The sequence below is a fragment of the Theropithecus gelada genome, chromosome 7a (assembly GCF_003255815.1).
Source record: "Theropithecus gelada isolate Dixy chromosome 7a, Tgel_1.0, whole genome shotgun sequence".
NCBI classification, from domain to species: domain Eukaryota; kingdom Metazoa; phylum Chordata; class Mammalia; order Primates; family Cercopithecidae; genus Theropithecus; species Theropithecus gelada.
The window spans coordinates 33451111-33477035 of NC_037674.1; the positions used below are offsets into that span (position 1 = coordinate 33451111).

Genomic DNA, 25925 nt, shown 5'->3' on the forward strand with positions numbered 1-25925 from the left:
TCCAGGAAAGCTCATCAGCTTTAGAACTGTTGATGGCAGTCACTGTACTCATTCTTTCCTCTGTATATTGGCAAATGCAGAGTTAGCTCTCAGATGTCCCTATGGTGACAGAAATTTTGGTTCAGTATCTTCCTTACAACTCTATTCTACTCTATGGTGTATTCATTCAGATGTCTTTGTCACTTAGACTATTAATTCCTTAATAATAGAGATTTTTTTTTCATTTTTAAATTCCCACTGCTTAATGCTATGCCTGACACATGGTACATATTCAATGAAAACTTTTCCTGAGTGAATGAAATTTAAAAGCTCCCTTAGGCTTCTAGTTAGCACTTCGGAGTCAGGGTATTTTGACAAAGGCCCCCTCCTAGGTGGAAGGAGGAATACTATTCATTGCTTACCCTCTTAGAATGCTTTTGAACATTTTGTTAGGTGGCTGGAACATTTTGTTCAGTGACTATTTTATATGAGTAAGCTATGTTTGATGATGAGCTGTTTGTGATGATGGAGGTGAGAAGTGTGACTGTCAATTGAAGGTAGAAAAACAGAAATAATGAAGATTCCATCCTCCTCTACCTAAGCATGAAATGTTCCATATCAAACTCTTAGCTCTCTTCAAACTCTCTCCCTAGGGAGCCTCTTTACTCCAGGCTCCAGTTATCACCACCCTGAGCACGCAGACATTCCTTCTTCATCTGGACCCATATCACTTCCTAATTTACGTCACTCAGAAGCCCCTGAGGCTCAACTTTGCACAAGCAGAATTAACGATCTTCCACTGCACTTCTGGTCCTCTTCCAGGATTTCCTCTCACAGGACTCAGCAGCACCTTCCCCAACAAGTTAGGAACCAGGAACCAACCTTTCTCAGTCTCTTTTCCTCATCTCCCACATCTAACCTACCAAATTCTTCCAATTTTAAGATATAAAGAACCCTTGGATCTTTCCATTTCTCCATTATCAAAGCTACCACCTGGTTCTGGAATTCAGTAATACCCCCAAATGGATCTACCTATGACCATTCCAAGTCCCCTCCAGTCCCCTCTCTACCTCACAGCTCAGAGGATCTTTTCACAACTCTAATCTGATCGTGTCATATTTCTGCTTAAACCACCTCAATGACTTAAGCTTTTAGCCCTAACTACCACTTACAAGGCTAGTAAGGGCTGACCCTTGCCCACACCTCGGGGCTCATTTTGCATGCTGTACTCCTTCACTCTCTCTGGGGCCAACCACAGTAAATTTCTCTTATTCTCTGAGAGATATCATGCTGTCCCCTACCCCCTACCCCCAAACCCACCAAGGCCTTTGTACATGCATTTTCTTCCCCACTTCATATACTTAAACCCATGCTTCTTTCTGATCTCAATCCACACATGATTTCCTTGGAGACGCCATCAGAGATCTCTCTGACAAAGTCAAATCCTTTTGTTATATTTGCTTATAGAAATATGGCCCCCATCTTTGCAGCATACATCTCAGTTGTGATTTTGTATTTATGTGTGTGGGATTATTTCACTTACATCTGTCTGCTTCACTAGACTCTAGGCTCTGTGAAGGGCAAGAACCCTATGTGCTCTTGCTAAGTGCAGTGCTTGGCATGTACTGAGTGTGCAATAAATAGTTGTTAGATGAGTGAATGGGAAGACTAAAGAACACTCTTGCATGTTATTAGCTGTAGTCACAGTAAGAAAGTCCTGTTTCTCTGGTCCATCCACTGGGGCTTGGTAATGGTATGGTCATAGGTAACCCTTCCAGACAATGGTAGTTCTGATAACTTCACCAGGAATTAAAGCCAAAATGCTGAGGTTTTGTCCTGGTTTTGCAGTAGTGTGGCCTCAGGCAAGTGATAACTTTTTAAAGTCTAAATTCTAAATGTCACCTACAGATCAGAAGTCTCCTTCTGCCTTTGGTCTCTCATCAGCTGCTTTCTCCATGTCCTCTCCTCCCTCCCTTTTTGCAAAGCTAGGGGAGGGCCTGATGCAGAGCTGGCTTCCCTGTGGGTGGACTGGAAGGAACCACACAGCGTGGGTACTAATTCCATGAGTCCACACTGGTAATCAGAAACTAGGCCCAACTTGTTGTTTAGAAACTAATGCTGTATTCTATTTCTTCAGACAAGCCAGTTTTGAAAAACGAGGCTTCAATATTTGACAGGACAAGAAGCTAGTACCAAACACACTTTGTTGCCAGCAAGGATGTCAATTTATCAAATTTAAAGGGTATAACCTAGGAGCCTTGGTTAGGTGTACTTTCTTGTTTGATTAGGATGGCATACATGCTGATTGATCTCTTTCCAGCTCAGTCATCTCCATGCAGTAAAGAATTTCAAGCTGCTGTTATTTATTTCCTATGTATTATGTCTAAATATTTCATGGTAAATGAAGAAGAGTGACTGTTTTCAAACTGGAATACTTCTTCAGAAGAAACCCAAAAAGGTGACTCCTCCATCTTTCTGATTCTTGGATCCTAAAGTATCTTCAGCAAATGAAGCCCAGTTTCAAAACCGAAGAGGTGACTTGCAGTGTGAAGCTTGCAATGGTCTCCCTGTATGTTTTCTCTCTATCTCTAGGATGGCCTCTGTGGTTCTTACTAACCTCAGAGTGGTATCATGAAGTCACTGAAATGATGCTGGAAGAAAACAAGAGTGATTAATCTTCTAGGGTGATAAATCTATATTTTCTTCAAATTCTTCATTTTGCATAAAAACCTTTTTCAGAAAAGAATGTTTACATTGGATATATCTACACCCGGTTTGACAATTCCAAACTACACTCCAACCACCCACTTCTGAATGAGAAAAAAAAAAAAAATCAGAAGCCTGCAATTGTGTAACATGCAAATCTTTTCTGGACCAGGGCCCATCACTGTGGTTTGGCAACACAACCAGCACATCTCTTTTCTCATCTCTTGAAAAAAACCAACAGAGAAAAAAGTACCTTGAGAATAAAGGTAATGATTAATCTATCAGGCACAAAAAGGATCATTTGGGGGATTTCAGGTTCTAAGTCGCAGATTCAAACAGATAGCAGTGAACAGGGAATGACAGTTCCACCAGAAGACAATTAAGCCACAGCCTCTAATTGGAACGGCATTTGTACAGTCAGAGACTCTCACCAGACATCTCCAGGAATCTGTGAGCCACTGTCAAAACGTCCATTTTCATGTGGCTGTGAAAGTGAGGACCACAACAGGTAGGCATTGGTGGAAACAGGAGTCCTCAGAGAAGCCCCAAGATGCAGCCAGAGAAAGCAGAAAAGGGGAAAAGCTTCAAGCAGAGACTGGTCTTGAAGAGCAGCTTAGCGAAAGAAACCCTCTCTGAGTTCTTGGGCACGTTCATCATGATTGTAAGTATTTCCTGATTTCCTCGATTCAGACCCAATAATGCCTCCCTAGCTGCCAGGCTGGTAGTGGAGAGTTTTGTTTGGTTTGTTTTCTTTAAGTTAATTATCAGATTCATCTTTTCCAGGAAGCAACAAGTTACTAAAGGCTGTTTGACTATTTAGTGGTTGTGATATTAAGTTTTCAATTACCCATTGCATTTGTCCACAAAAGTTGATGGAAATGGAAGAGAGGGAGTGTGTGAAGTGCCTTCTTTATTTCAGGTATTTACTTACACTCTGAAATGGCTTTGTGATTTAAAAGTCAGTCATTAGACAATGTTTTCATTGATTAATTGATTTGTACCCTGCTTGCTTCCTCTAAGCATTGGGGTGACTCGGTCACCTGGAATAAGCATCAATAGTCAATAAATATGGTTGGCAAAAATACGTGTATGGATGGCAAGAAACATCCCAGTATGACAAGTGCTTGACAAGTATTGTGCTGTCAGATCACTTGATTTTTAAGAAATTAAAAATTGCACTAGGTAGAAATAGTGTGCCAGGCGATAGTCCAGCTTAGTTTTGTATCATTTTTTGTCTCTATTTAAAGCAAAGTAATCTCTAAAGATCTTTGGAGATTTACAAGACAATTACAAGAACCTTCTAGATATAAACGAGGGATGACTTCTAAGAACCTCTTGAGGATTGCCCAGAGATTTACTCAGCTATTAACAAGAGACTGGAAAGTTTACTTAAGTGATCTGGGCTTTCATTTTGCTGCACGTTCTAGCATTCTCTGTATCCTGAAGTTTTACCTGGAGCCAGACCATTTGTGAATAGAAATGTATTATCATGTGGCAACTATTGATTTCAATTGGTTTTTTTTTTTTTTTATCCTACTTAAGGATTTCCTACTCCAGGTATAAATAATTTCATTTTCCTTAAAGTTATAGAGAATAGCCCATAAACTCTGTGCATTAAAAGTTCTTTGCTTTGGGCAAATACATAATAATTCAGAAGAATAAGCTCGGAATGCATCAGCTAAGCCAAGATTGAGAAACAAATGTGAACTCAAAAAATTGAACTAGTGTAACGTGAAGAGACAGTCGTAAGTTTTCTGGTCTCTGAGAGACACATTAGACCAGATTCGTTAAAGTATTTTCAGAGAGCTATGGACAATTTCTTGCACTCCTCATCTTCCCTTGGCATTCATTGTTGGCTGCTCTGACCACACTCACTGTCATAATGTAGTAAGAGGAGTTAGAAGGAAAAGAGAGAAGATAAAAGTCAGTGATTCTTATGATTCCCAGTCACTGCTTACTGGAAAATCTTTCTTAGGGAGACTGAGACCCCTCTGTCATGTTACCCGACAATCTGGCCCCAAAGAGGAAAGCAGTTGTCCGTACAGACTGGTTACAGCCTCACAGTGACGAGTGGGTCAGAAAAGTGAAGCTAATTCAGTTACAATTCTTAGTGCTCTGCAGAAAACAGAGGAGGAAGTGAACTACACATCCTTTTTTTTTTTTCTTTTGGCAACCAAAAAGTTTAAAACCTTCTGTATTTCTTAAGAAGAACCTGTTTCATAATCTCATGCTTTCTGTGCTGTAAGTGAAAGTTGCTTTCAGCAGTTCACTGCTCAACTAGTCTTGTGTCTTCCCCACTACGCAAGGTAGGGGTTTAATAAAGAACATCTTGATATTGTCTGTTGAAAAATTAAACCTTATATCTTCTGGATAAAGCCAGTCATTTCCCAAAATATTTAATTTCCATTTATACCATACGTTTATTTTCTAAAGTGAACCCTAATAAAATCTGCAAACTTGATTATCATCTTCAGTTTTGTTGGAGCTTGGGGGGATGTATAAACAAAAAGTTCCTGCACAAACACAATTTTTTTTTTAAACCAAGAAATCTACATGGTTTTGCTCAGTTTATCCAAAGTAATTGTTTCTGCTTTATTAGAGAATGTGCATTTTGCCTTGTATTTTCTAGTAAAAAGCTTTGTATATTGATAAGGCAAAGGGAAGGGAAACATTAAAAAGATGGCAGAGGATATGAAGGACTCAGTCCTTTAAACATGTGAGATCGGTTTTTTCCCTCAACCTGGGGAGTCTGGTGCTATTTTTTCCCCTTCTTTCAAAAGCTGCTCTTATGGGGAGCATCTCAAACTAATCCACACCATGATATAAATTAGGGGTCCCCAACCTATAGGCCACAGACTGGTACAGGTGGTCCCTGGTGCCAAAAGATTGGGAACAGTTGGTGTAAAAGACTGATAAGGCCTACTGGTAGCATTAAGAGAAAAGAAGGTCCATGAAAAATTCTTTATAAACTACAATTAAAACCAACACCAATTAAGTCATAAGCCAAAAAGCTAGCTCTAATGTGGCCTTTTAGTCATCGGGATAGGTAGGCCTTTCACCTTTACTAGTGTGGGGGGAAAGTTTGCAATGCAAAAGGCTGATCTCTTCCTCAGGCTGAACTTCACAGAATCTCTAATCATGTTTAGTCATTTCTCACAGGAACTATGTTCACTCCTACTACACTGTATATTCTCCTCTATCTTCAAACTTTTCAGGATTCTTTGATACAAAGCTCATCTTATTGCTGAAGGAACAATGCAGCAAGCAGCCGTATTTCCTCCTGAGGTGGAAGGACAGCCTTCCAGGGCTGGACTTTTGAGTAGATAACATACTATGCAGTCGGACAGATCCTAAATTCTTTTCTCATCCTGTCAAGCTTCCACATTTGAGGTCTAACTTTGGGCATCTCTTAGAATGGAAAAAAAAAATGCAAGTACTTCTGCTAAAAGTAGTACCCTTGATCTTTACCTTGAGTGCCCTGAAGGAAATAGAAAGAAACTATCCTGGAACACAGACTATGGAGGAAATAGGGGAGTGGGCAGTACAGGAAGGAGGAAGGAAGGACGGGGATGGTCAATTGTATGTGAGAAATTTCAGACACTGCAGTGTTCCCTTCTTCCCGCTCCTACCTTCTGCCAGGACTGGGTGAGAAAGTGTCCCTCCTTGCTGGGGTCACAGAGTTTGTCACTCCATTTTGAGAGGATTCTCAATCACATATGCTGGTTATAGGTACTCTAGGGCTAAAATTATTATTACAAACAAAGTTTGTTCAGGTCTTGAAGTAGGTCTATTCTATCTTAGGGAGCGTTTGAGACAAAAGAAACTATGGTCAGGATTTAGAGTGAAATCAGAAAGTTCATAAGCCAAATTAAAGGAGACATCCACTTTGCAGGGCAGAATCCAGGACAATTTTGGTCTAATACATTATTTGGAATGTCCAGGTACTGGCAGGAGAGCTCTGAGATAAGGGTGGGCAGATATCACTGGCCCTTTTTATTGGTGGAGAAGCTGAGCACAGGCTGATGTAATCATGCATCCCAGGAATCAGCCCAGAGCCCAGTTGACCTGCCCTGGGCACACACTCGGCCTTGGACTTCCACTGTGCTCTTCCCTCGAGCAGCACAGAGTATTCGCTCATCCAAATTCTTGTTTCTGTTTATATGTTTCCTGAAGAGAGAGAAAGGAGAGTGATCAACTGCATTTTGCCAGATGGAGAGACAAGTGTAACATAATTAAGAGACTTATCAGTCCTTAAATGAAAGAGCTGGGCTTGTTATCTTGACTCCAGTCATTCCCTAATACCATCATTTGATGAGAATTAACTCCTTTCATGTGAAAGCCCAAGAGAATTTGACAAATTTTACAGCCTAAAATGCAATAGCAGTGTCAAAAGATGATTTTACACAACAGACGTGATCGTGGTGGGGACATTTTATAGAAGATCTGCTAGCAGAGTCTTGGGATCTCTTCACCACCTACAAACACATTCAAACCTCAGGTAACACCAGGGTTCCGAGGTGGCTCAGCGATGTCTTCACAGCTCTGATAAACACACTGACCATGCATTGCACTGTGTTTTTCCTCTAGTATTTCTGTTTTCTAGCTTCTCCTCAAGACCACTCTTTTGGTTCAGAGCAAAGGACCTATAGGAAAGTGGGCCTCAAGAGATCCCATAACTTCTCTCTCTTGCTTTCTGGCTCAACAGCCACCTGTTCTTTCTCTGTTTCCTCCATGCTTGGTTCTTCTAGCTTGTTATTTTACAAAACCGTCCATCTCTCCAAGTCTAGGGGTGCCCAGGACTGAGGGTCACACAGAGCTAGAGCTGTCAGTTGGCCAATAGATGATAGATCAGAAGCCCCTGCTGTCAGCAGTACCGTGGATGATTCTGTCTGTGGTTGGTTTGTCTGTCCAAGTCGTGCAGGTATCCACCATCCTCGGTCCCTCACTCAGAAGCTTTGGAATAAGATGGCCTCTGTTGCCTGACCCTTGCATCTTTCAGATGAGAGAACAGACACCCACAGTCTTACAGAATTTTATCAAAACTCTTTCCACCACACCAGAACATCAGAGGATGTCTACAGTCAGTTTCACCTGCCCCTTGTTATTATGATTTATGTTCAATGCTCAATCCTTCAAGGATTGGTACTTCTGTACTTGGGAGTTCTGTCCCTTTAAGAATGTCTGAGGTTCTAAATCTGAATGTGCAGAAGTGCTCAACACTGAGGATTCTCCTCAGATCCTTACCTTGAAGCAAGAGTTTAAAGACCCGAGACTCTCTCCTGTCAAGTATGATGACGAGGAAAAGAGAGAGCAAAGAAGGTTAACATGGAGCATACTCTATACCCCAGACACTTTGATCCTTAAACTAAATCTAAACGAAATCTAATGAGGTAAAGATACTGCTCTCATTTTATAGATGAGGAAATTAGGACTTAGTATGGTTAAGTGACTTGACCACAAGCAAGTGTGTGGTGGAGCTGGGATTAGAATCAAATCTCTCCAGTTTCTCTTAACCACGCTGCAGTTAACATTCTAATATATGCTTTTGAAGTTTTACTACAGTTGTCTATAAGAATATATATTATAGTTTTATATGTTTAAAAATTTACATATATAGCTTCATAGCTTGTACACCTCCTCCAGTTTGAGACTTTTCTCCAGAGACACTTTCTGAAATTTATTAATTTGGGAACATGTATGGCTGGCTTATGTATCCATCGCCCTCTTGCTGTTGATTACAATTACCAAGACTGCCACATTGAACATCTGGGTACGTGTCTCCCCGTACACATGTTCAAGAGTTTCTCCGGAGTATACACCTAGAAGAGGACCTGGTGGTCCTAGGGTATGTGCATCCTCAACTTTATGTGTATTATAAAATTGCTCTCCAGAGCGATTTCAAAGTTGTACTTCCAGTAGCGACATGAGTTCCCATTTAGCACATACTCAACCTCCCTTGATATCATCCAACTTTTATATTTTGTTAATTTGGCAGATAGAAAAATGGAATTTCACTAGTAATTGTACAAAATTCCAGTGCAGTGATTATCTTTTCATATATTTACTAAACGTTTAGGTGCCTCTTTTGTAAATTGCCTGATTAAAGCCTCTGCACATTTCTCTTTGGGATACTTTACTTTTTCTTAATTGTTATAGGATATTTGTATTTATTTTAAATCCATACATTAAAGCATTTTGTGTTTTCTTATTGACTTTTAATATTTTGCTTTTCATATTTGTGTCTTTAAATAATTAGAATGCATTTGGTGTATGATGTGGGATTGGGGTCTATTATCTATATCTGGAAGGATAGACAATTGTCCCAGGACCAATTTTGACTGTCTATCTTTTCTCCACTGATTGTGATGACATTCCTATCATACACTTGTTCACACGCATATGTGGTTCTACATCTAGACTATTCAGAGTCATTGATCTTTTTGTCCAAATTTGTACTACCTCATATACCATTTTTTTGTTGTTGAGAACATTGTTTGTTGTTGTTGTTCTCTTTTTACTTTTATTACCAAGGTTATATTAGACTCATGAAATGAATCAAAATTTTCCCTTTTTTTTCTATTTTCTGGAGCACTTTGTGTAAAATGGGGGTTATCTATTTCTTGAAGATTACTCAGCATGTGCATGAAAAAAGAGAGGGATGGACAGATGACAAGAAAATATTTCTTTAAAAGTTACAGGTCTGGCCAGGCGCAGTGGCTCATGCCTGTAATCCCAGCACTTTGGGAAGCCAAGGCAGGCAGATCAAGAGGTCAGGAGTTCGAGACCAGCTTGGTGAATATGGTGAAACCTCATCTTTACTAAAAATACAAAAATTAGCTGGGCATGATGGCATATACCAGTAGTCCTAGCTACTCAGGAGGCTGAGGCAGGAGAATTGCTTGAACCCGGGAGGTGGAGGTTGTAGTAAGCTGAGATTGCGCCACTGCACTCTGTCCTGGGCGATGGAGCGAGACTCCAACTCAAAAAAAAAACAAAAAAAAATCTCTACTATATCTGAGGTGACATCCTCTTTTCAATTTTTAAAAAGAAGTTAGAAGTTTCTTTGTTTTCCACTTCAGTAATTTCTGCTTTGATCTTCCTTATGTCCTCCTATTGAGTTGATCAGCTTTCTTTATTCTTGCCTTTTCTCCTCTGTGTGCCCTTTCTATTAAAGTATTTACCCTTAGGCTGTGTGCAATGGCTCATGCCTGTAATCCCAGCACTTTGGGAGGCTGAGGTGGATCACCTGAGGTCAGGAGTTCAAGACCAGCCTGGCCAACATGGTGAAACCTGGTCTCTACCAAAAACACAAAAATTAGCCAGGCATGGTGGTACACACTTGTAATCCCAGCTACTCAGGAGGCTGAGGCAGGAGAATTGCTTGAACCCGGGAGGTGGAGATTGTGCCAAAGCACTCTAGCCTGGGAAACAAAGCGAGACTTTGTGTCAAAAAAAAAAAAAAATTACATATATATATATATTTAAAGTAAATCAATTTTTCTTCTGAACAACATAAAAACTTTAAAAAATCCTAATTCCAATCAACCACTCCATCTTACATGTCATTGTTATCTAATAAATTTTTCCCTCATTATTACTGTTATTACTGGTGTTTTAAAATAAATACTTATTTTTATTTGCTTATATAAAAATGCATTCCTATCATTTACTGGTTTATTTGTTAATCATTACTGCATACACCCACTACTTTCTCTTGGGTTCTGTCTCCTTCTTCTTGCAGTTCTTCCTTTAGAAAATTTTTCAGGAAGGGTGTGCAACAGACGAACTTTCTCAGTCTTTGTCTGAATGTGTCTATTTCATGCTCAAGGTTGAATGATAAATTAGCTGATACATTTTAGGTTGATAACTATTTTTGCTTGGCATTTTTCAGGTGTCATTCCAATGTCTCTGTTATTGCTGCTGACAAGCCTGCTGGTCTCATTTTGTTCCTTAATAATCTGAATTTATCTGGTAACTAATAAGAGTTTCACTTTGTTTTTTATTTTGAAATTTCACCATAATGTGACTCGAGGTGAACTTATTTCTAGTGCTTAACTCATTTTTCATCTTCAATTTAAAGAGTTACAATTTTTACCAATTCTGGAAAATTTTCATCTTTATTACCTTGTCTTTCCCTCAGTCTGTTTTCTCCTTTTAGAACTCCTATTGGTATGCATGTTTGACCCTGTCATTTTTTTATGTCTCAACCATTTTTTTCATATTTCTTCTCTTATTCTCTTAATCCATGCTGAATTTTGTACAGTTGTTTCAAATCTATCTTTCAGTTCACCAATTCCCTATTCGGTTCCCTCTAATCTTCTGCTTAACACATTCATTGAGTCTTTAGTTTCATTATGTTTTCATTTCTATATGTTTTATTTGGTTCTTTTTTTTTTCTTTAGTTTCTTTTCTTGTGTGCTTATTTCTTTCATTTCCTTAACTCACCAAAGCCTAATATATTTATAATATTTTAAACCTGTTCTGTCATCTCGAGTTTTGGGGGAGTGAATCATTCTGCCTATTTTATCTACTGACTCTTATTCATAAAGGATCTTTTCCTTTAGTGTTTTCTACATCTGTATTATAAATTCTTCAGGGAGCTTTATTTTTCCCTGTGGGAATTCCACGTGGCCTGAGCAGTGGATTTGTTCTTCCAGAGCAGGTTTGCATTTGTTTCTGCGGGGTTCCCCAGGTACATCGCCAGCCAGAAATGATTACTGTGAAGTAGCAAACGGAAAAGAGAAGCCTGGGGGATGCAGGTGCCTGATGAAAAGCACTCTCCCAAAAGAACAGCGCTCTGTACCCTTTCTCCCAAACTGGGACATGTGACCATGAATGACGAGACCTCGTGCTTCCTACAAACGAGGCCGGCTCTTCTGACATCCTTAGACTTTGAGTCACTAGCAGCTGAGGGAGAATTTTCCTACAGATTTCCGCCTATCAGCAATGAATGCAGAGGACCAGGCTGGCCTGGGAAATCTCACAGTTTAAGGCGCTTGGTAGAAAAGTCCGCTCTGAATCATTGATCTAAGGGTTGCAGACTCCCGGAGCCAAACTTGATTCTGCCAAACAGGATTCTACTTCTGATTGTGATTTTTAATTTTACCCAGAAAACTCACTGTTTTCATTGACTTTCAAAGGGGAAGTATTTTTTTTTCTACTTTCCAGAAGTGGGTTTGGTTAGTTTTTCTTTAGTGACAAAGCCCATTGCAACATGTTCTCATTACTTGACAAGAAAGGAAAACATGGTAATGAGAGCAGAAGTTGGCCCTTCTTTACTCATCAGCACTCTGAAAGTGACCTAACAACCCACAGATGGTTCAAATGGCTGAGGCAGTTCAGCCGTGAAGAAATTAGGTGCCCACTATACCTCCAGCAGGCACCTAATTTCATGTCTGGGGCAGGATTGCTGAGTTCACTGAAACTTCTAAGCAAAGCAAATGATTTAAGAGAAACTATGCCAGCAAAGTGTGCCTGCCCTGCCCCCTGCCCTTTTCTCCATCTTGGTAGCTTGGCTGATTATGCTAAGATATAAACCTGGAACAGTCAGTCAAGACCATAAAGGACTTGAGGGCTTAGTCCCTTCTCAACACATATGCCTTAGAGTCTGTCTGGAAACTCAAGCTTTCTTATGAGAATACCTCCCAAAAACCTTATGCTTCTATCAACAGGTGATTGGTTAAAGAAATGGGGGTGCATCTATGCAAAACTCCTATTTTGCCATTAAATAGAAGGTTTACATGCTAATATGAAAATACTCTAAGCTATTCAAGTAGAAAAAGCAGGCAGAAATGGTATGTGTTAAATACCCTCACCTGTATAAACACACACACACATACACACACACACACACACACACACAGGCACATGCACATCTTTTTGACAACATACCAGAAAGTATTGATATTAGTTACCTGTGGAGAATAATATTTAAAATCTGGGGTGGGAAGGAAACACATTTCTTATATTCTATTGTATACCCTTTTGAAATTTTAAAAATTGTACATATTCATGTGTATTTTCTTCACCCTCTTCCTCCCTATGAGAGAGTTCACCCAGTAGAGTATGCCTTTTCAAAGCATTTTTTTTAGGGAGTTGCTCAAAATCTGTTCTGAAAAACACTAGTTCCAAAAGATGCAAATAAGAATTAAGTGAAAGAAAATATGTGGTCCTTCCCAAATATGCTTGGGAAACACTGGGTTAAACAAAAATAAGCAGTTTTCTGAACTGCAGGAATTATCAGAGCCTTTAATGTTCTCTATAAATCTCTAAGAGGGGAACAGAATGTAAAGTTGTCTTCTCTACTTAACCACAAACGCCTTTTTTGAGGAGCATCTCATGGGACTAATGATCTGTGAAACATACTTTGAGATTTGCAGACCCTGGAAACACATCAGTCCTCAGAACTCCTCCGTCTGCAGAGATCTCCAAGGTTGAGAGTGATAGGAGGCGGCCTTGGCACTGTTGGGCCCTGTGGGTACAGGGAGAACTGTCCTCAGCAACCCCCACTCACACACAGCCCACTCAGAGTCACAGTTATCCTAATGCAAACACACACAACTTAATTAATAAATGCTTCATTCGCTTCTTATTCTGGCCCTTGGGATGGTGATCAAGTTCCCATCCAGGTCAGCATTTGGGATGAGTTGAGCGATGTGAATGCCTGGCGGGGTCAGAAAAGGAGAGCATTGTTCTTTTCAGCCCAGTAGAGATAGTGGAGTTCAATCACCTCTCCTTTCTGAGCTTTGAGTTGGTTCTTGGTACTTTTTTCTGCTTGGAGAGCACTGAGGCTGGCCATGTTCCCATTCACCTGGCTCTCAAATTGCAGATTCCTCTGTTTTTATGAGCCTGCCCTAATATCGCCTCTTTTCAAGTACAGCTGGTTCTTGGGTGATTGATCTTATCCTGATATTCTCTCAGGCTGCATGCCACCACATACTTTATTTTTAACCAGAAGATCCAGGTTTCAGTCTTGGTTCTTTGTGACTATTTTTGTTATGACTGAGAAAGTTTTATTTTGCAATTGGAAAACTAACTGACGGGAAAGCTGTGCATAAATCTGTACTCTGTGCTAATAAAGGAAACAGGCTGACCCACAGAGGCAGCAGCAGTTGTCACAGGAGGAACACTCGGATGGGAATGAAAGAATCTGGCTCCAGATTCAGAAATTGTCACCTATTCGCAATACATCTTGTATCAAGTCACTCAAACTTTCAGTTTTTAACTGGGGATGAAGTATTGGGAGGACTCACAGAAGTAAAGTGCGTGAGAGCGCCTCACCACGGCTCAAATGCCATGTGAATGTTTCCTCTTTCACCCATTGCTGGTCAAAATCAGTCAAACCTTGGCCCGAGCACTTACCACTTACGAGAATGTGAGAGCAATTGTTTTAACCTCTCTAAGCTTTCGTTTCCTAGTTTGTAAAATGGAGATAGGAAGAGGGCCTGACTCATAGGTCATTGTGAGGACTGATGGGCTAATGCATGGAAAGTGCTTAACTCACAAAAATCATTCAATATAGATTAGTTGTTATTGGTATTATTATTATCTTCATATGTTCAAAAGGCTATAGTCACATAAGCTGAATAGGTGGGAATAAACAGGTGGAGTAGGACGGATGGGGGACTTCTCTAACACACACCTACAGCACAGGCTGGAGGGCCAAGGTTTGCAGAGAATGCTGTGCTGACAGATTGCCATGGATTCTCCTTCCTCTCCAGTTACAAACTTATAGGAGCAGGGAAGCCTCTGGTAAGCCCTAAAGTGACTCCCTTCTCAAGAATGGGGATTGTGTTTTTTGGAAACACTATGGCCACCACCTTAGACAAAGTTTTGCCTATAGGCAGCCCTTCCTTTGATGGTAGCCACAGATTCTTTCTTCAGGAGCTAGGACTGCATCCCAACCCAGGTGTGTTATCACCATGGTATCTGCAAGGCCAGGAAATCGCTGACACCAAAAGCTTAATGGTTTCATCTTCCCAGACCTTAAGACAGGAGTCAACAGCTCCAAGGCTAAGTGAGACAGAGCAGGCAACACATATGAGTGATGTGGGCATAGTGGGGTTGCGGGGAAATGGATAGCGTATGCTGTCTCAGAGGGGCATTTGCCATTCAGACCCTCTCCACTGTGGCCTTACCCCATTCTTGCATCAGGAGTTTCAATTACTTGAGCTTACCACAGCCTGATGGAAAGTAGTTGCCATCGCAATTACCTTGGGCATATACTTCACCCTCCTACAAGTTTCAGAATATTTCAAGACCCCTTTTACTGTCTCCGATGGAATTTATGGCTCAACATTCTTTATAGCCACAGGCTTTCATGGACTTCACGTCAGTATTGGGTCAACATTCTCACTATCTGCCTCCTTTGCCAATTAAAATTTCACTTTACATCTAACCACCACTTTGGCTTTGAAGCCGCTGCCTGATACTGACACTTCATAGATGTGGTATGACTATTCTTATATGTCTCTATCTACTGAGGAGGATCCTACTCTTTCAGTATAAGCATTACCATTGACTTCCAATCAATAAGCTTCAATAATATTCGAAAAAGAGTAACTAGCCTGACCCTAGCCCTAGTAACCGACACCTTACTGGCCCTATTACTAATAGCAATTACATTTTGACTCATACAACTTAATATTTATATAGAAAAATCCAGTCCTTATGAATTCGGATTTGACTCATTAACCTCTGGCCACCTCCCCTTCTCCACAAAATTCTTCCTAGTGGTCACCACATTTCTCCTGCTCAGCTTAGAAATTGCTCTACTACTGCCCCTGCCATGAGCCCTTCAAACAAACAACCTGACACTAATAATCAGCACAGCCCTTATACTAATTAGCATTTTAATCCTAGGCTTGACTTATGAATGAACCCAAAAAGGGTTTGACTGAATTGAATTGGTAGATAGTTTAAGTTAAAATAAATGATTTCGACACATTAGATTATGATAGACCATATTTACCAAATGCCCTTTATTTATATCAATATTATATTAGCATACACCATAGCACTGCTGGGAATATTAGTTTATCGATCCCACTTAACATCATCCCTATTATTCCTAGAAGGTATAGTATTATCGATATTCATTATAATTACTCTAACTTTAAACATACATTTCACTCTAGCTTCCGTAATACCCATTATCCTCCTAGTATTTGCTGCCTGCGAAGCCGCAGTGTGCCTTGCCTTACTAGTTTCAATCTCCAACACATACAGCCTAGATTATGTACAAAATCTAAATTTACTTCAATGCTAAAAGTTACTATTCCAACAATTATACTGTTACCAATAACATGACTCTGTAATAACTCTATAATCTAAATAAACATAACTATCCACAGCCTATTCAGCAGCCTCATTACTCTGCTATATCTGACCCAATTAAATGATAATTCATCTAACTTCTCACTAACTTTCTCCTCTGACCCACTAACATTGCCCCTTCTAATCTTAACAACCTGACTACTACCTCTTATAATTCTAGCAAGTCAACATCACCTTTCCAATGAGTGACCCCCCCTGGAAAAAACTCTATAATAGTTCTCTTCCCCTACTTACCACACTTGCCCATACTCAAAATACCTTGGGTTCACTAAACATAATAATAATAATAATATTTACCACCCAAGAACTATTAACTTCCTGATCTAATAATCTTAAAGGACTAGCATGTATTATGACTTTTATAGTAAAAATACCTCTATATGGACTTTACCTCTAACTCCTTAAAGCCCATGTGGAAGCCCCTATTGCTAGCTCAATAGTACTTGCAGAGGTACTCCTAAAGCTAGGTGGCTATGGTATTATATGGCTTACCCTTATCCTCAACCCCATAACAGAATATATAGCCTACCCCTTCCTCATACTATCCTTATGGGAAATAGTTATGACAAGCTCTAATTGTCTACGACAAACAGACTTAAAATCACTTATCGCATATTCCTCCGTAAGCTATATCGCACTTGTTATTATGGCTATTCTCATTCGAACTCCTTGAAGCTTTACAGGTGTAGTCATCCTTATAGTTGCCCATGGAGTCACTTTATCTTTACTATTCTGCCTAGCAAATTTGATCTACGAGCGAGTCCATAGCTGAATTATATTACGTATCTGAGGCCTTCAGACACTGCTTCCACTAATAGCCTCTTGATGACTTTTAGCAAGTCTTACTAACCTTGCCTTTCCCCCTACTATCAATTTAATAGGAGAACTCTTCATCACTATGGCTTTATTCTATTGATCAAACATCACCATTATGCTTATAGGACTTAATATACTAATTACAGATCTTTACTCCCTACACATACTAATCACAACACAACGAGGGACACTTGTATATTACATTAACAGTATTAAACCCTTATTCACACAAGAAAATACATTAACACTTGTATACCTTGCAACTATCTTTCTATTATCCTTAAACCCTAAGATTATTATGGGGTTTGCATACTGTAAATAAAGTTTAACCAAAACATTAGATTGTGGATCTAATAATAGAAGCCTGCAACTTCTTATCTACCGAGAAAGTATGCAAGAACTGCTAACTCATGCTCCCATCCCTAATAACATGGCTTTCTCAACGTTTAAAGGATAAGAGCTATTCATTGGTCTTAGGAACGAAAAATATTGGTGCAACTCCAAGTAAAAGTAATAAACATGTATTATATCCTATTATAAAAACACTAATTCCCTTAATCTTACCACTTATTACTACCTTAGCCAACCCCTGCAAGAAAGATTGATATCTATAGTATGTAAAAATATCTATTGCATGTGTCTTTATTAGCAGCCTCATCCCTGCAACAATATACATATTCATAGATCAAGAAATAATTATCTCAAACTGACATTGAATAACAATTCAAACTCTTCAACTCTCACTAAGCTTCAAACTACTTTTCCACAATATTTATCCCAGTAGCACTATTTGTTACCTGATCTATCACAGAGTTCTCAATATGATATATAAACTCAGACCCTAATATTAATCAATTTTTCAAATATTTACTCATTTTCCTCACCACAATATTAATTCTAGTTACCGCCAATAACCTCTTCCAACTTTTTATCGGATGAGAAGGTGTGGGAATTATGTCTTTTTCATTAATTGGCTGATGATACGGCCGAGCAGATGCCAGTACAGCAGCCCTCCAAACAGTCCTGTATAAACGATTGGCAATATTGGCTTCATTTTAGCTATAGCATGATTCCTCTTATTTTCCAACACATGAGAGCTTCATCAAATATTTCTTCTAAATCTTACTCCCAATTCCTTTCCACTAATGAGTGTTCTCCTAGCAGCAGCAGGAAAGTCAGCTCAATTTGGCTTTCATCCCTGACTTCCTTCTGCTATAGAAGGCCCAACCCCAGTTTCAGCCCTGTTCCACTCTAGCACTACAGTTGTAGCAGTTTTTCTACCTATCTGCTTCTACCCTTTAATAGAAAATAATCTATGAATCAAAACCTTTACATTATGTGTAGAGACATGACCATCTTATTTACAGCAATCTGTGCTCTAACACAAAATGACATCCACAAAAAAAAAATTATAGCATTCTCCACCTCAAGCCAACTAAGCCTTATAATAGTCACAATTGGTATTAATCAATCACACCTAGCATTTCTTTATATCCGCACCCACGTCTTTTTAAAAGCTACATATGTTCAGGATCCATCATCCATAATCTCAGTGATGAACAAGACATCTGAAAAATAGGAGGACTATTCAAAACTCTACTCCTCACTTCCTCCTCCCTTATCATTGGCAGCCTTGCACATACAGGTATGCCTTTCCTCACGGGTTTTTATTCTGAAGACCTCGTTATTGAAACGGCAAACACGTCATACACCAATGCCTGAGCCCTTTCTATTACTGTTAGTGCAACCTCCCTAACAGCGGTCTATAGTACCCAAATTATTTTCTTCCCTCTAATAGGACAACCTAGCTTCACAACTCTGATTATTATTAATAAAAGTAACCCTTTCCTAATTAATCCAATTAAGCGCCTAATAATTGGCAGTGTCTTCGCTGGATTCCTCATTACCGATAATATTGTTCCCACTTCATCCCCCTAAACAACTATGCCACTTCACCTAAATCTCACAGCCCTAGGTGTGACCACCTTAGGCCTCCTACGAGCAATAGAACTAAATTTTATAATGAATAACCTTAAGCTAAAATATCCATTACAGACATTTAACTTCTCCAATATACTAGGTTTTTACTCAGCCACAATCCACCGTACAGCCCCCCCACTCACTCAAGCCTATTTACAAGCCAAAATATTTGATTAGGAAAGTCCATACCAAAAACCATTTCACAACCTCAGATATCAGCCTCCATTACTGTATCTGCCCCAAAAGGCCTAATGAAACTCTATTTCCTCTCCTTTTTTTATTTTACCTCTTCTAACTCTAATCTTAATTATCTAATCATCACCCCGAGTAACTTCAAGTGCAACATAAATACTAACAAATAACGTTCAACCAGCAACTACCACCAATACCCATAACTTTATAAAGCAGCCGCACCCACAGAATCCTCACACAAACCACCCTCACCCTCAAAAGTTATGCAACTCCCTACGCTATTAAACTAATTGTAATGACCATCCCATCATACTCAGCCATTCACCAAATCAACACCAACTCTATTAATAATCCTAATAATAAAGCCCCTCAAATGTCAATACCTGACCTTCATATTTCAGGATATTCCTCAACAACCACTGCCACAGCATAACCAAAAACAACCATTATATCACCCAAATAAATTAAGAAGACGATTAACCCCACGAAAGTCTCACCAAAATTCAACACAATACCACAACCCACAGAACCACTAATAATTAACCATAGATCCCCATAAACAGGAGACAGTTTCAAAGAAATACCTGCAAACCCTATAACCAAAAGAATACTTAATAAAAATAAAGCATAAGCTATTATTCCTACATGGACTACAACCATGCTAATGGTATGAAAAATCATCATTGTATTTCCACTGTAAGAACACTAATGAACAAAATACACAAAACACAGCTGCTAATAAAAATTATTAATCATTCATTCATTGATCTCCCCACACCATCCGACATTTCTACATGAGGAAACTTTGGCTCACTTATCGGTGCCTGCTTAATTCTCCAAATCACCACAGGATTATTTCTGGCCATATACTGCACATCAGATCCCTTAACTGCCTTCTCTTCAATCGCCAATATCAGCCAAGATGTAAACTAAGGCTGAATAATTCGCTATCTTCACACTAACGGAGCTTCAATATTTTTCATCTGCCTCTTCCTACATGTTGGCCAAGGCTTATACTATGCGTTATTTATATTTCTAGAAACCTGAAATATTGGTATTATCCTGCTATTCACGACAATAGCAATAGCATTTATAGGTTACATACTCCCATGAGGCCAAATATTCTGAGTTTTTACAAACCTATTCTGAGTAATTACAAACCTACTATCAGCCATTCCATATATTGGAACTGACCTTGTACAATGAATCTGAGGTTGATTTTCAGTAGACAAAGCCACCCTTACACAATTTTTTGCCTTCCATTTTATCTTACCTTTCATCATTGCAACTTTAGCGGCTGTTCACCTTTTGTTCTTAGATGAAACAGGATCTAATAACCCTTCAGGGATCTCATCAGACCCTGACAAAATCACTTTCCATCCTTACTACACAATCAAAGATATTCTAGGCCTAATTCTCCTCCTCCTGTTCCTAATAATTCTAATAATTCTAGTGCTATTTTCACCTGATCTCCTGAGCGACCCAGATAATTACACTTTAGCCAACTCCTGCAATACCTCACCCCACATTAAACCAGAGTGATACTTTTTATTTGCATATGCAATCTTATGATCCATCCCTAATAAACTAGGAGGTGTACTGGCCCTTATATTTTCCATTCTTATTCTAGCAGTTATTCCTATACCTCACATGTCTAAACAGCAAAGCATAGTATTCTGTCCACTAGTCTCACACTCACATGAATCAGAGGGCAGCCAGCCAACTACCCTTTTATTGTCATCAGACAAACAGCATCCATCATGCACATCTCGACTATCCTTACCTTATACCAATTACGGCCCTAATTGAAAACAAATTACTCAAATGAAACTGCCCTTGTAGTATAACTCAATACTCTGGTCTTGTAAACCAGAAATGGAGAATTCCCTCCTCAGGACAACTCAGGGAAGAAGCATTTCTGCTTCACCGTCAACACCCAAGCTGAAATTCTAATTAAACTATTCCCTGTACTTTTTTCGGCACACATTTTAACCACTATGTCAGTATTAACGAACTAATACGTAAGTGCTTTTACGTACTTTGTGCATTACTGTTAATCCCATGAATAATATATTGTACTATAATTGTTTAACCATATATAGTACATTAACACATCAAAGTACATCAAGAATATAATCCACATACATATAACCACGTATTAACAATCCCCGAATCAACTATAACACATTCACCATATCAACCGTATAACTCAAACTAGTCAACACAAATATCAACCCGTACTAAAAATCCTTAATATTACATAGTACATTAAATCGTTCATCGAACATAGCGCATTTCAGCCAAGAAACTCCTCATCAACATGGACGTAACCTCACGGCCCAGGGACCGCAGACTGGGCAGGAAAACTGCAATCCTGTTAATTACTATATAAACAGCATGCAGTTTATATAGTATTTCCCCTTAATAACCTCCTCTTAATTACTTTCACCTGTCACGCTTCATTTAACTCAAAACTCAGGGCCTCAATCCCTTGTATGGCCCATGTTGCATAGAACTGGCCAGGGTTCAGATGTTTATCATAGATAGGGAACGCATCTCTGGGTTGGCCACTTCCAGATTCCCTAGCTCAGAACATTCAGGCGCATCTGCCATACAGGGTCAGTCTAAGGGTAGGCTTAAGTTATTGCTATCAGGTGCGCTTACCCTACATATGTCCTCAGGAAAATTCCTTAATTTCTTTGTCCAAAGATTTCTTTAGATGGAAAAAGGAGTGCCTTCTTCCCCCTAAAGAGGACTACATGAGAATATACATATCACATATATACGTGAGTACAAACACACATATATGTGTGCATATATACACTCAAATCAGTTGATTTAAAATATGTGTTGCCACAAATAAGCTCTTTTAATGCTTCTGTTTTTATAAATATTTGCATCATGTAATGACAAATTACTGGAGAGTATTTTTGTTTAATAATTTAAATGTGTTCCTTTCCTATATCCAAGAAGACTTGCAGCAGGGTACGAGGTAAAGCAGTCACACAGAACTCATGTTCCTGGGTCACGTTGCTGCTATCCACATAGCACAGAGCAAATGTGCCCTGAACTGGCACCACTGGATCTGCTTCCCAGAAAAGTCTTTGAAAGAACAATAATGAACACATTCCAGCTGGGTGAGACTTGGAGGTATTGGGGCATTTTAGAATGTCCACCTGGGTTACTTGTTTGACTTTAGCTAAATAAAATGTAATAAAGGGGGCAGGTGGGAGTAGGGGGAATTGTTCAACTCCCTTGTAAGTGCCCCAAATGCTGACCAGTGCCACAGAAACCCATGTGGCTGTTGGGTGTGGCTCATCGGTGTGGAAAAGGCCCCTTCTAGGTCCATACTCACTTTCAGTATTAGGCATATTTGGTCAGCATTAGGGGGGAGTGTGTGTTGATAACCACAAAATTGGAAGACACTATGAGGAGAGGAGAGTGTGAGAGAGAACAAGAGAGCAAAGGGTTTAACTGTACCTTTCACTCTACTTTTCTACTGGTGGGCGCTTGATCATCTAACGGAACTTGTCTGTGCAAGCGGAGCTAGAAATCAAGTGAACAGAAATCAAGAAAATCGATTTTGCATAAATTGAAAAAGCTGGAGGTAATCACCAAAATATCTCAGTCATCTCTGAGAAAGAAGGGAAACTGGAGCTGAAAGATTTTCTTTTCTAGGTCCCTGAGATGCTCTGATGACAAAGCACGAGTGTTGTATATTTTCTGAACTAGGGTGACCATACTTATTGTTACCAGAAAAGCACTTGTCCTGGCAAAAACCAGTAACTATAAGGAGACAAATAACTTCAGCCTCAGTCCTTTCTCTTTGGACTGACACATCTGGTTTACAGTGAGGCCATTTATACTAGATAGATTGGGAACAGATGGCTGCTACCTGGGGTCTTCAAGTCCTCACCTTCCCAGACAGCCCTTTGCTTTCAATATGCAGATAGAAAAACTGATGCCCCTATTCTACATCCTGTGGAAAACCCAGTATCCTCCCTGAAGATATCCATGGATTCTTGGGGACATCAGTTGCATCTGATGACCACTTGTTCCATCCAGTGTGTGACGGCTAAAAGTTCAGGCCTCTGACTAAGACAGACCTGTGATCAAATCCTGGTTCTGTCTCCTTACAATGATGTAAAATTAGGCAAGTGGCTTTGATCTTTCTCAGCCTCAATTTGCTCATCCATGAGATGGAGACAATACTCCTTACCTCCCAGAATGTTATAACTGTTAAGTTAATAATGGGATAGTGATAAAGGAATACAAGTAAAGCACTTAGCATGCAACCTGGCACAAAGAATGAACTAAATAGAGGGTAGCTAGTATTCCTTTATACACACTACCCTAAACAGATGAGTCAAGATGGTAAACTTTTTATACACTATTTGTTTCAAAGGCCATGACAATCTTTCCCAAGGAGATCTTTTTAACTTCACAAATTTTCAAGAACTCTGTACACTACAACATTCTTTTGGTATTCATTAATTCTGAAAACACAAGATCACAAAAGGTAGATAGAAGACATGTTATTTTTTCAATTTTTGGACGATGTTTGATGCACACAAGGAATCAAAGACCTCTTGCGGTAATTCTAGGGTTCCATGGTGGTCCCTGGCCCCAGGTTGCATGCATTCACAAACACTTCACTAAGGAATTCCTAAACTTCATTAACTACTGCTTTTCTGAAAGGACTCAGTTCTTACATACTCACCGAACAAATATTTATTGAGTGTCTGTTATGCACCATGTATTCTGCTAGGACGATCTTGTTTTACACTTTAAAGGATGTAGTAAATATACAAGAGATTTGAGAAGGGTTACGTGCAATAAAACCTGTGGGTTGATTATTCCCTCTCTGTTCCCAGCATTTCAGCTTGTGATAACCACTTCACCACGTCAGCTTTTACATTGTGTCCAATAAACAGCTTGTCATGAGGTCATGGCTCAGTTGGGAACTGCCCAGCAGTCCCACTTGATATTTCTTAGAAATTACACCTCCTACTTTTCACATTTCATATCATACCCCCAAATTAAGTTGGGTTTTTTAAGATTCCTGTTTATTTATCATTTCCACATTGTTTAAAGGAGGATTATTCAGCGTAGTTTTGTATCCTGCTTTTCTTTTTTTATTCATACATAACAGATGTGCATATTTTGGGGGTACATGGGACATTTTAATACATTCATATAATGTATAAAAATCAAATCAGTGTGATTGGGTGATTCACTGCCTTAAATATTCGTCTTTTCATTCTGTTAGAAATAGTCAAATTATTTTCTTCTGGCAACTTTGAAATATACAATACATTATTGTTAACTACAGTCATGTTACTGATCTGTCAAGCACTAGGTCTTATTTCTTCTATCAAACTGTATATTTTTACCTATTAATCAACCTTTCTTCATTCCTCTGCCGTTTCTTGACCTCTAGGAACCACCCCATCTACTCTGTGTCTTCATGAGACCCACTTTTCTAGCTCTCACATATAAGTGAAAACATGTGACATCTGCCTTTCTATGCCTGGCTTATTTCACTTAACATAATGACTCCAGTTCCATTCACATTGCTACAAATGACAGGATTTCGTTCTTTACGGTTGAATATTGTTTCATAACGTATATATGCCACATTTCTTTATCCATTCATCTGGTTGGTGGGCACTTAGGTTGATTCCATATTTTGGCTATTGTGAATACTGCTGCAGTAAACATGAGAGTGCAGATAGCTCTTCAACATACTGATTTTATTTCTTTTGGACACATGCCCAGTAGTGAAACTGCTGAATCATATGGCGGTCCTATTTTTAGTTTTCTGAGGAACCTCCTCACTATTTTCCATAGTGGCTATGCTAGTTTACATTCCCACCAACAGTGTATAAAGGTTCCTCTTTCTGCATATCCATTATTCCCTGTTTTTTTGATAAAAGCTGTTGTAACTGGGGTGAGTTGTTATCTCATTGTGGTTTTGATTCGCATTTCTCTGATGATTAATGATGTTTGAGCATTTTTTTCTTATACCTGTTGGTCACTGTATGTCTTCTGAGAAATGACTACTCAGATATTTTGCCCATTTTAAAAATCAGATTATTTGGATTTTGTTTGTTTGTTTGCTATTGAGTTGTTTGGGCTCCTTATATATTCTGGTTATTAATCCCTTATCAGACGGATAGGCCAAACTAAATTTTTTTATCTTTTCCTGCTTTTTCTTGAAAGCAGGGAAATTGGTTTTTTGTTGTTGTTGTTGTTCTTGCTTAAGTTTAGATATTTTAATATCTTTCATCAAATATTATTATTTAAGCACGGAATATAAAGAATTAGGGTAATCACTCTGTGGTTCTTCCCATGTATACATGTTAAATAAATTTGTATGCTTTTTCTCCAATTAACCTGAAAAAAAAGTGTACTTCCCTGATGGACATTACAGTTTTGGGGGGATTGGTACCACAAGACAAGGTGGCAGGTATATAATAAAATGGCAAAGTGCAGACGTGGTAGAGTAGGCACAGGAAGTCAATGAGGGCTTCTGTTGTCAGAGAAAGTCCTACAGAGAAGGCAAGATTTCAGCTCATCATTAAGAATAGATTGGGTTTAGCTGGAGAAGGTGCAAGGAAAGGGTGTTTCTTCTGAAAGGCACAGCATAGCAGATGTGCAGAGATGAAAACAAGTGTCATCAGCTCAAAGGGCTCCACGTGACTAGGATGTCAGCCTGGCTGATGCAGATCTGTGCTAAAGAATACTGGAAAGGAAGGTGGCTGGGAATCATGAGGTAAGGCAATGGAGAGCCCTGAGGACCACCCTGAGGACTCTGGGCTGACATTTCCTGAGCAGTGGGGAGGTGGTGTGTGGTGCTTCATCTGGCATGGTCTCTGGATGGGGAGAGATCGGAGGTGGGGACACTGATTAGAGGC

The 25925-nt window shown here is 39.3% G+C and overlaps 2 protein-coding genes across 4 annotated transcripts in view; one reads left to right on the forward strand and one right to left on the reverse strand.

The window, feature by feature from the left end:
- Positions 1-25925, reverse strand: part of ALDH1A2 (aldehyde dehydrogenase 1 family member A2) — a 325601-nt gene that overhangs the window by 184452 nt on the left and 115224 nt on the right. The gene's annotated exons all lie outside the window — the stretch shown is intronic.
- The window catches only part of AQP9 (aquaporin 9), a 48699-nt gene continuing 25619 nt past the window's right edge, over positions 2846-25925 (forward strand). For 2 of the 3 annotated variants that reach the window (XM_025390365.1, XM_025390367.1), the window contains exon 1: positions 2866-3346. In XM_025390365.1, coding sequence (XP_025246150.1) covers positions 3236-3346 — 111 coding nt within the window. In that variant the 5' untranslated portion in view covers positions 2866-3235. Of the gene's footprint in view, positions 3347-25925 lie in introns of all 3 variants that reach the window. The other variant, XM_025390366.1, reaches the window with a different exon arrangement.